Here is a 12,018-nt window from a genome sequence, read left to right on the forward strand (position 1 = left end):
CGCGGTTTCTTTTTCTTCCAACAGGGCTTTTCACGCACAGCGTTTCCATACCTCAAATTTCTGGGCTTCTAGTCGCAGTTTTTCTATATTTTGGCTCACTTCGGTTAATTTGTGATCCAGACTGGCAGGGTCTCCCATCTGAGGATTCTTTAGGTAAACATCTTTCATTTTTGTGATGGCATCTCTGGAAAGAAAGAGGGAGCAGGACACAGTAAAGGTCAAGGTCATCCGCCAAGTGTCTTCTCCTACCACGCCGCACGCCGCACGCGCCGGCACACGGGATGATGGCATCACGGCGCAGGTCGGAGGGGAGTCCTCGGAGCTGCTTTCATCCTAAAACTCCGTGAGAATTCTGCTCCCGAGGTCTGTATAATCCAGAGACGGGTATTAAAACTTCGGTTGCCTTTTCTGAATGGTATCTGGTACCTCCCACTGCCCTCTGAGATTGAGAAACAAATCAGTCACGGCCCTGCCTTCGCCCCCAACGACGGAAACAGAGCTCCAGTGGCACTCTGGGTCCCACGGGCTCCCAGGCGTTCCCCTCGTGCAGGAGCACAGTTAACTGCTTGGGAAATTTTATGACACACTCTTTTAACTATTAAGAAGCCAAACCCACAGTTGGTGTCCATGACAGCGGGCAACCGAGCCTCAAGGCAACCCATCGCCAGGCCCCACGCCCTTCCTGAACCCGGAGGGCAGCGGCCCGCAGCGGCCTGAACGGATAATCCCTCCAGGCGTGTGGCCACCATGCCTGGGGCTATCTCTGGGACCAAAAGGCTCTATTAATTTTGAATTCTGGCTCCATAGGGTTCGGTAGGGTTCGGAGATGTTCAAAGTTTAGAGCAAATGACTCTGCAAGTGGTAAGGGGCCAACTTTAATGAGCTTCAGTAAAAGGCACCTGTTATACAACATAGGACCAATGAAGCAAACCCAGTTAGAGTCATGGGAAATAGTTTAACTGAAACTATAGAAATAACAGGAGGAAAATTTCCCAAAGTCCCCATCGGGCCTGGGCCCGCCCCCCCCTTGCATCTGAGCCCCCCCAGCCCAGCCCCAGCCTTTGTGGGTATCCCCCGCCCCCTCCGCTTCCCCTCTGCACATCTCCCCTGCACTCCCTGCCCCCTGACTCCGCTCCCCTTCCTTCTTTCCCACCACGTGAGTCACTTTCCAACTCCATACGTTTGTTATTACGCTTATTACTGTTCATCCTCGGTCTCTTCCTACTTCAATGGAAGCTCTGGAAGGAAGCTCTATGGGCTCAAGCTCTTTTGTTAACTTGGTATCTCCCCGGGGTGGGGCACTACGGGGCACACAGCAGATGCTCAGTAAGTATCTGAGATGAATAAATGCTCTTACAACAAACAAACTGTAATGTCCGCCTTTACCAAATTCCTTCCTTCCTTTTTTTAAAAAAATTTTTATTTATTTATTTGACAAGATCACACAAGTAGGCAGAGAGGCAGGCAGAGAGAGAGAGGAGGAAGCAGGCTCCCCGCTGAGCAGAGAACCCGATGCGGGGCTCCATCCCAGGACCCTGAGATCATGACCTGAGCAGAAGGCAGAGGTTTTAACCCACTGAGCCCCCCAGGCGCCCCACCAAATTCCTTTCTTGACCTTATGGCTACACCTCCAGCTACTGCCCCATCTCTCAGCAAAACGTTTCCAAAGACTTGTCGAGATTCATTACCTCTGATTCTCCAACTCCTGTCTCTCCTCATAGGTCTCCATAGATGTTTAACTTTATTCGTCTTTTCAAGGAACCAACTTTTGGATTTGCTGATCCTTTTTGTTGAGTGTGTATGTTTTTCTGTGTCATTAATTTACACTCTTTTCTTGCTTCTGTTTTCTTGGGTTCAATCTGCTGTGCTTTTTCTAACTTCCTGTGATAGACACTCAGCTCACTGATGCTTAGTGTTTTTTGTTTTTAATACATATGGAAAGCTATAAAGTTCCCTTTGTGAGTGTTGCCTCAGTGACAGCCCAGTGGTGCGTGGAATATGGGTTCAGGTTCAGCTCTGCTCCGATTATTTCCCAATGTCTTTTTTTTTTTTAATCGCGCTTTCAGTGTATTTTTTTTTCTTTTTTTCTTCTTTTAAACATATAATGTATTATTTGTTTCAGGGGTACAGGTCTATGTTTCCAATGTGTCTCATGATTTCTTCTTTAGTCTCTGAGTTATCTAGAGCTACATTTCTTAGTTTCTCAATGTTTGTTATTGGTACCCAACTTCACTGCAGGCTTCGGAGAACACACCTTGAATGGTGTCCAGCCTTGGATGTTTGTTGAGATCTGCTTTGTGAAAACAGGATATGCTCAGGTTGTTAGAAATGTTCTATGTGTGCTTGAAAAGAATGTGCACCATGAAATTATTGGATAGACATGTCTGAGGTCAATTTTGTCAATTATATTATTTAAGTATTCTGTCCTGGAAGCGACAGATGCTGGCAAGGATGCAGAGAAAGGGGAACCCTCCCACACTGTTGGTGGGAATGCAAGCTGGTGCAGCCACTCTGGAAAACAGCATGGAGGTTCCTCAAAAGAGTTGAAAATAGAGCTGCCCTATGACCCAGCAATTGCACTACTGGGTATTTACCCAAAAGATACAAATGTAGTGATTCGAGGGGGCACATGCACCCAAATGTTTATAGCAGCAATGTCCACAATAGCCAAACTATGGAAAGAACCTAGATGTCCACCGACAGATGAATGGATAAAGAAGATGGGGTCTATATATACAACGGAATACTATGCAGCCATCAAAAGAAATGAAATCTTGCCGTTTGTAACACCATGGACGGAACGACAGGGTATTATGCTGACTGAAATAAGTCAATCAGAGAAAGAAAATTATCATATAATCTCTCTGGTATGATGAATTTGAGAGGCAACATGTGAGGTTTGGGGGGTAGGGAAGGAAAAAATGAAACAAGATGGGATCAGGAGGGAGACAAACCATAAGAGATTTAATCTCACAAAACAAACTGAGGGTTGCCAGGGTGGGTCAGGAGAGGGTGGTGGGGTTATGGATATTAGAGAGGGTATGTGCTATGGTGGGTGCTGTGAAGTGTGTAAACCTGGCAATTCACAGACCTGTACCCCTAGGGCAAATAATACATTATATGTTAATAAAAAGATTTAAAATTAAAAAAAAAAATTCTATCCTGAATCTGTTAATCTGTTCTACCAGTCACTCAGAGAACTGCATTAAAAATCTCTTCCAACGGGGCACCTGAGTGGCTCAGTGGGTTAAGCCTCTGCCTTCGGCTCGGGTCATGATCCCAGGGTCCTGGGATCGAGCCCCACATCTGGCTCTCTGCTCTGCAGGGAGCCTGCTTCCTCCTCTCTCTCTGCCTGCCTCTCTGCCTACTTGTGATCTCTGTCAGATAAATAAAAAATCTTAAAAAAAAAAAAATCTCTTCCAACGACATGTTTGTATTTCTTGTACATACTCATGTCAAAGGGTTAACAGTATAACCTTTTCTATGTTTTAAGATTGTACAGTCCTACAGCTTTAAACTGAACTGTTTGTTCCTTGAAACATTTAATGTTTTAATTCAATTTAATGTTACGAAGTTGACCTTCCTAAGCTGAATAGTTTGAGGGGTTTTTTTGGCCTGAAAGTCAGTCATCTTCTGGCTGGCACTGGTCAACCAGTACCTTTTTCCATTCTCTTATTTTCAACCTTTCTATACCTGTATGTTGGGGTGTTTTTTTTTTTTTTTTTTAAATACCTTATGAGTTAGCTGTGCCTTTTATAGGCTGTGGATTTGGGGTTGTTGTAGCTTTGTCTAGTCTGAAAATCTAATTGGGACATGTAGTCTGTTGACACTGAACATACTCATTTTATTTTACAGATTCTATGTGCCAGGCATTGGTCCAAGTACCTTCCATATACCGACACATTTAATCCTATTAACTTCCTTTTCAAGATGAGGAAACAGAGGTAAGGTTAAGAGGTTAAGATCAAGAAGAGGGGGCGCCTGGGTGGCTCAGTGGGTTAAGCTGCTGCCTTCGGCTCAGGTCATGATCTCAGGGTCCTGGGATCGAGTCCCGCATCGGGCTCTCTGCTCAGCAGGGAGCCTGCTTCCCTCTCTCTCTCTCTGCCTGCTTCTCCATCTACTTGTGATTTCTCTCTGTCAAATAAATAAATAAAATAAAATCTTTAAAAAAAAAAAAAAAAAAAAAAGATCAAGAAGAGGTTAAGAAGCTTGTCCAGGGGCGCCTGGGTGGCTCAGTGAGTTAAAGCTTCTGCCTTAGGCTCAGGTCATGATCTCAGGGTCCTGGGATCGAGTACTGCATCGGGCTCTCTGCTCAGCAGGGAGCCTGTTTCCCACCCTGCCTACTTGTGATCTCTGTCTGTCAAATAAATAAATAAAATCTTAAAAAAAAAAAAGAAAAAGAAATAGGTGGAACCAGGTTTGAACCCAGGGTATTAAAAAAATTTTTTTTAAGTTTTATTTATTTAAGTAATCTCTACACCCCACATGGGGCTTGAACCCACGACCCCAAGATCAAGAGTCACACACTCCTCTGAATCAGTCAGGTGCCCCTGAACCCCAGGGTATTTTAAATCTACCCTCATGCTTCGTGCTTTGATGACTCCTGCCTTGTTCCTCTTGGACAAGACATAAGTTGCGTGAGAGCAGATGTTTTCATGTGTTTTGTTCATCGTTTTATTCCCAGGGTCTAGGATATTTCCTTGCACACAGTAAATGCTCAATAAATAGTCATCTAGTAAACCGTTAAATGGCACTGGACTTTTTTTTTTTTTTTGGTAAGATTTTATTTATTTACTTGACAGAGAGAGAGAGAGAGAGATCACAAGTAGGCAGAGAGGCAGGCAGAGAGAGAGGGGGAAGCCGGCTCCCTGCTGAGCTAGAACGGGGCTCGATCCCAGGACCTGAGATCATGACCTGAGCCAAAGGCAGAGGCTTAACCCACTGAGCCATCCAGCGCCCCTGGCACTGGCCTTCTTACCAGCAAGGCCGCTGTGAGCGTTAAAAGGTTAACCAGCTTCTACGGCCACAACCCAAGTGGCAGAGAAAGTTTTCTACCTAATTCTTGGACAACAGTGTCCATGACCTTCTACAATGTCATTTCAAATACCTGAGTCAGAACTTCTCACTCCAGTACGGAATATAACTGCTCAGTTATTCCACAGGCTGAGGTGTAACGGGTTGATACATGCAGGACCCTTTTTATATTTGGTTCTGCGTGTAATAAAAAGGATAAAGAAAACTTTCATCTCATGAGGTATATTTCCTTTTTTTTTTTTTTTAAAGATTTTATTTATTTACTTGAGAGAGAGACAGTGAGAGAGAGCATGAGCGAGGAGAAGGTCAGAGAGAGAAGCAGACTCCCCGTGGAGCTGGGAGCCCGATGCGGGACTCGATCCCGAGACTCCAGGATCATGACCTGAGCCGAAGGCAGTCGTCCAACCAACTGAGCCACCCAGGCATCCCTCATGAGGTGTATTTCTAACACAGAACAAAGTTAATTATCTGTGTTGCTATTTGTTATGCACAGTAACAGTGTCCATAAAACCACCGATTTTGTTTGTTGGCTTTTTGCATGACCAAATTTTATTTTATTTATTTTATTTTACTTTTTCGCATTACCAAATTTTAACTCCAGCTTTGCCACAATGAAATTTATGTAGAATCCCTCTCTGGCCTGTTTACAGGCCACAAAACCTCAAGTTATCTTTTAGAAAATCTCAAATAGATGAATGATTCCCCGATTCACTCAGTGAGAATTTATAAGGTGAGAGACAATAAAGAAAGTGGTTTTTCCATCAGGATCACTAGCAAGTAGCCCCTAAGTGACAGCAAAGACCTACGGGCTACAAATGTGGGGAGGGAAGCGCAAATGAAGAGATTATCAACTCTTTTCGTCTTATTTTTTGCATATACAACATCCTGGGGTCAAACTCACAGAACGGCTCAGAAAACGGGGAACCCCAGCCGTGGGATCCTGACACAGGAGCTTCTCAAGAATGGGAAAACATCACACCCCGCAGGCGGCTGGTGGTGTGTGTAATAAGACATAACGTGATTTGTTTTCTAGACACTATCAGTAGGCTCTACAACAAGGTACAGAGACGTGAGAACCTCTGGGAAGGCTGTCACTTATCCTCAAATAGGAAGACAAGGTTATTTTAGACCCTAAACTAGAATGTGGGGCAAGGGAGGGGGGTGGGACTCACGCCACGCTCCTCTTCCTCATTTGTACATACTTGTAATTAAAAGAAAAGAGGGTGGGGGATGGGCAGAACAGGTGAATGGGAAGAAGGGGACACTTATCGCGATGAGCCCCGAGTCGCGCACAGAAATGCTGGGTCACCGTAGCGTCCACCTGAAACTCACAGAGCACTGGATGTTAACTGTCCTGGAAATAAAATTTAAAACTTAAAAAGAAATAAAAATTGGGGAAAAAAAAAAAAAAGAAGTATGGAAATACAGAGGAAGAAAAAAACCAGATAACCAAATGTATTTTGTTCCCCAAACTCAGAGTAAAACTTATTTGTTAAAAGAATTCTCCCGCTCTGCAATGAAGCCATCCGGTAGACCCTCCGTGAAAGAAACAAACAAACAACAACAAAACCCCACACCGCTGAAATCCTCACTCTTCTTGAAGCTAATCTGGGATTTCCCATCTTTCACACTAAACCCGAATCTCGTAATAAGTCGCGTCGCTCCACGCTACCTCTGATCCATCTCCTTCTGAATTTCTTTATTTAATTCATCGACTTTCTGCTGCAGCTTCTTCCTTCTCTGCTCCGGTGGGAGGTTGCTGAAATCCTCAGGCGTCGCACCCTGCGGACACAAACAGGCATGAGCCCGCGCTCGTCCCTGAGGACAGACACAGGACGCCTGCACGACGCAGCCCCCAGACACCGGGGGTGCCGAGGTCCGCGTGTGTTTTCATGACCAAGAGGGAAGCTCTTTCCCAGGACACCCAGCTGAGACGTAAGATCGATGCATGCAAACTGCAGAGAAGTCCCACACACCGGCTCGGGGTCCAGGTCCGCTCGCCCAACCACCTCGGCCAAGGCAAGCAGCAAGCCTGCAGACGGGGAGGGGCAGAAGAAATTCCGGCCCCCCCAAGACTCGAGGAAGACCACACTCTGAGGCAGAGCCTTCCCTTGCCCGTCAGTGTTGGCGGCAGCGCTGGAGCGTGAAGGACATCTGAGGTGTCTGCTCCTTTCCTACCGCACAGGGACAAGTGCCCCCCTTCCACGGTCTCGTGTTGAACGCCCCGCTTTACTCCCTATCCGGGGTCTTTCTTCCCAATTCCCCACACAGGCTGAGGCCCAAAGTTTCCATCCCCACCAAGGGACAGATGGGACGTCTGGTCCCTCAGGTATGTGGGGGGAAGGGTCACTAAAACATCTATCCTCCCCCTCCCCCCCACCCCCTGCACGCTCCCCTCCGCTGCCTCTAAAAGTCGGGTCACTCCTTTCTGACATCTGTAGGGTGACCTCAGAAAATCCACATAGAACGGGCTCCCGGACCTCCACACCAACTCCCCAGCATCCGAAAGCCATGCCAGCTGTTTCCAATCCAGCAGAAGGAGCCTGTTTTGATATCTGGAACCCCTTTCAGAAACAATTAGGATCTTTCCTCGGTGCGTACGGTCTCAGTAGAAAACCCCAACAGCGAGCTTCCAGACTCTTCCAGGTGCTTACGAGTCAGGAGCTTCGGCTAGAGCTGTTGGGGGATCAAGTGCCTTTGATTCCATGAAGGGATTTTCATAAACAAAGAGAAATGGATTCAATCGCCAGGGATAAGCCAAGAAATTTAAAAAGAGATTTTACTTTAGAGCCAATGAAACAGGCTGGCTGGGGCGCGGGGGTGGAAAGGAGAGGACCCGGGGAATGTAATTCCAAAATCGAGCTGAATTGGCCAAAGCAGCTGACATGGTGCTGGTGACCCCGGCTCCCTGGCTGCTTGGGACCGAGCGCCAGGGCTGCTGTGCCGGGAGGTGCGATGCAACCGCGCTTACCGCAAGGCCACGCGCACACCTTCTGGCTGATGTTTAGACTCGTGTGTGTGTGTGCGTGCCCGCGTGTGTTAGAGAGAGAGAGAGAGGAGTGAAACCAGAACACAAGTGGCTAGTCCGTCATGGCAAGCCAAGCAAGGTCAGTTGCCTGTAAAGCGAAAATGACCCAAACTCATCTTTCAGCACAGAAATCAATCAGGCTGCTTGTTTCCGGCCCCGGGCGATTCTCGGGTTGGAACCTGAATCGTGTGCTTTTCACTTCGCTCAGCTCCAGCACCGAGCCCAAAAGCACAACACCTTCTCTTCCTGCTGAGGTTACTTAAATCACATCAGAGTGTTTTCTAAAATTGAGGGGATCGTTTTGTTTTGTTTTGTTTTCAGGGCTGGAATGCCATAAAACAAAAGGCGCGCTGCTTCGGAAGCCAGGAAAGGCAGGGAGGGCGCCAATGTGAATTCATTAATAGTTACTAAGCTGAACTGCGGGCTAAGAGTCCCAAAGAATTTTTCCTACAAAGAATGGAAAAGTTCTCATCTCTGCGCTCGTGAATACGGCGGCCACACACGGCTACTGAGCCTTTGAAATGTGGCCAGGACGACCATGGAACTGAATTCTACATTTTTATTGGATTTTAATTAACAAACATTTGAATAGGCTTGTGTGATGGATGGCCAGCATACGGGATTCAGGGGTAGACTGTGAGCATGTGTAAAGTTTGCAGGGGTGTATAAACACTTGTGACTTATAAACAGATTCCTTACACAGCAAAAAATTTGTAACTTCAATTACTTACGAGAACTAACTAACTAACTAAAGGAATAAGTTAGGTCCCTTTCGATAGGTATTCTATGTTTCTGTATTGTTATTTAGAAACTAATCTCATGAACTGTGCCTCAGACAAACTGCATTGCCCTTGGAGGCTGAGGTCACGGCTTCTTCTAGATCTGAAGGAGTGTTAGGTGTCTGGAAGTACCTTGAAAGGCCATTAAGTCTTGGATGACTTTAAGCAATACTCTGACCTAGGATTCGTTTTGCAATGAAGGAATTTATATTTCCAGCTTTGACTCAGAGTAGACTTTCTGAAATCTTTGTTGTGGTCCAGTCTGGAAACAGACTGGCCCCATGGGTGGCACTGGTTTTGCAAGATGGGTCAACGTGTGTGGGGATATTTTAAGTGGCTGCTGCTCTGGAAGGACCTTGTTTTCCACACTTCTGGAATCAAACGTTTGCTCTGTGCCTCTCCCCACAGGAGCACAAGCTACAAGCACAAGAAGTGTAAGCGGCTTCTTTGGAGTTCACACCTTTTTCACTCCAGGCATCTTTGGGCAACACTTCCCTTCTTTACTGGCTTCCAAGTAATGGTAAAAAGCAACAGTTCCATACCAGCTTGGTCAAATGATTTCTATTTCAGGCAGAAAGACTGCCCAATTTTATTAATACTGTTATCTTTTGCTTCCAGCGCTTCAGCAAAAGAAGAAATACAGACAGGGCAAGGAAGAAACCCCAGTACCTGAGAGACTCCTACTTAATTCACCCAGTTCCTCCCAAATCCATGCTGCTGCCCAACTCAGTTCATTGAAACATTTAGAGTGTTTTCCTTCTCGTAGAGACCTTAATTAAGGACTCGTCTGGGGATTTTATTTCACAGTCTAAGATATGTTCCATTTAACAAGATATTCGTTTTCTCTGGGGTTGGGCTGGTTGCCAAATACTGAGTCAGGTTGAAAAAATTCTGGAAATCCACATGTATATGTATCCATGTACAAACACACAAATGTGTAGATAAGGACCACCAGAAACTCTTATCCTGCATCATCAACAGCAATGCATAAAGTAGTTGACCTTATTCCTGGGTGAATTGTTACAGTGTATCATTGTCCATAATTTTAAGACATTCTCAGCTGTGGTGTTTAGAATACTATGTAACTTAGAATACTATGTAACTCTGACATACAGTTAGGGGTTACAGAGTTAAAAGTTTCTTTTAATAAATTTAATGATTAGTCTGTTTACTAGGGCTATGCGATTAGGTAGGAACAACACAAGACACTAAGTAAATTATTTTAGAATTTACTAAATTCACTGTCCATAAAGTCATCTTGTGATTTCTTAAATCAGCTATGCATAAGGAACCCACATATTTATATAGCGACTTAAAGATCCCATGGGTTGTAATTCTCCCAGGCTGCATTGGAACTGAGTTTGAGACTGGCACCATTCCTGCCTGTCTCCTTCGGGCTCACTGTGCTTTTCACCTACTTCTGTGGCTCCCAGGGAGAACATCTTTAGCTGTTAAATTTACTTTTACTCCAAATGATCCACAAATAAACTCCCCAATATCAAATATGTGTATTTCTGGTCACATTTTAAATAAAGTTTATTAATATCTGCCATCCTCTTAAGGCCCCAGTAAGAAAGGAGACCAAATCATGAGTTAAGCGTTAATTTTCTTAGCAACTTGAAAAGATTAAGATCGCCCCCAGTGGATTTTGGACCTTTGGATTGCACAGCTCTACTGAAGAAACACCAACGAAAGCATACGCAACAGAAACATACACCCAAAAAACCTGATTAGATTTGGGACATGCATAGAATAATTGTGCTTACCAGCTTGAGAGAAAGCTTCATGTAAAAATTGAAGAGGTAACAGGGGAAAAAAAGAGAGAGAGAGACAACACATCAGAAGAAGAGGAATTCGGTCAGTTGCACCGTATTAACATAACACATAAATTCACCTGTCGCTTGTGAAAATGACTTGCAGTGGATCTGTGCAAACGTTCACAAGAGGGTCTGGCCCCTGCCAAAACCTTCCTTTCACTGCCACGTTGCCAGAGCAAAAAAATAAAGATAGAAAAGGAGAGGTTCTGTTCACAGTTCTGTGTGGGTCACATCGGTCTGGTTATAAGCTGAAATAAGTTTGCAGTTGGTGACACATGCTGATAATAAAAGACAAAAATAATCACACAGGCTTTTGTTCACCACATTTCACATGGAAAGTTTTACTCACAGGGGGGAGCTGAAGAGCAGTGACTTCCGCAGTAAGTAACGTATTTATTTATCTTAAGGAACTCTAATAAACGTGAAGACTGTCATTTCTCAAAGACACAAAGGCAAACTCTTGAGTGGGTGAACGGGTAACCGGGGGCTGGAAGTTGCTCCAGGAAACCATCTGCGGGATCCAGAAAGCCTTTCTGCACCAGGCCGGAGGCAGGACGATGCCCTTGCATTGCTTACCAACCCCCGCACTGTGGAAGGTGTGTTCAGAGGCTCACATGCACTCTGAGCCCTACCCACGGGGGTTACAAAGCACCTGGAAAGCTAACGGGAGTAGCTGCCCTGAGAGTTACTGTTAGGAAACTCCCAGTTATCTCAACTACTGAGGGGCACTCCTTGCTCTGCATTTCCTGACCATTATCAGGAGGCAGCAGGTGCAATTTTGTTGGGCCTGGAGATTAGCAAAGGTAGAGTGATTACTGGACACAAAACAGATTAAAGGGCATCTCCAAATTATTAAAAAAAAAAAAAAAAGAAAGAAAGAAACATTTGGCTCTTCGTTAACAGGTGAGATATACTCTATGGCCGGGAAGCAGTGTTTTGAGAGCATGGTGCGTTTTAACTTAGCTGTTGTCAATTCTAAAAGCTCAGGCAGCTGCAGTAGGATCAAAAATATGTTGGAGACCAAGGACCAAAGAACGAGCCCTTTGATTTTAAATTGGGAGTGCAGGGCGTTAAAAAATTCCTTAACCAGGTTTAAAAAATCTTATTCTTAAGATGAACTAAAAATGGACACTTCTTTTCAAATAGGCATTAAGCTTTGAAAGAAATCGCCCCTATGGGGGAAAAGACTTTAAGAGGCAGCAAGACAAAACTTTTGGGAGAACGAGGCAGCAGGTACAGGCGTGCTCCTGACTCTCCCTGTGGCCCCTCCTGTGAGCCTTAGCACAGATCGGCTGATCACATCTTGAGTTCTTTACAGACAACACTCAGGGTGCACAGCGGAAAACTTGGCAAATATCTC

The 12,018-nt window shown here is 45.1% G+C and overlaps 1 protein-coding gene across 13 annotated transcripts in view; it reads right to left on the reverse strand.

Moving 5' to 3' along the window:
• FNBP1 (formin binding protein 1) overlaps window positions 1-12,018 on the reverse strand; it is a 143,465-nt gene that overhangs the window by 10,865 nt on the left and 120,582 nt on the right. For 8 of the 13 annotated variants that reach the window (XM_045082583.1, XM_045082595.1, XM_045082592.1 and 5 more), the window contains 3 exons: window positions 10,608-10,622; window positions 6,707-6,816; window positions 52-184 (listed from right to left, as the gene is read on the reverse strand). In XM_045082583.1, the coding sequence (XP_044938518.1) occupies window positions 52-184; window positions 6,707-6,816; window positions 10,608-10,622 (258 nt within the window). The remainder of the gene's footprint in view (window positions 1-51; window positions 185-6,706; window positions 6,817-10,607; window positions 10,623-12,018) is intronic. The other 5 variants (XM_045082594.1, XM_045082593.1, XM_045082590.1 and 2 more) reach the window with 1 other exon arrangement.

This window comes from Mustela putorius, unplaced genomic scaffold (genome assembly GCF_011764305.1).
Source record: "Mustela putorius furo isolate JIRA1106 unplaced genomic scaffold, ASM1176430v1.1 tig00000596_pilon_pilon_pilon, whole genome shotgun sequence".
NCBI classification, from domain to species: Eukaryota; Metazoa; Chordata; class Mammalia; order Carnivora; family Mustelidae; genus Mustela; species Mustela putorius.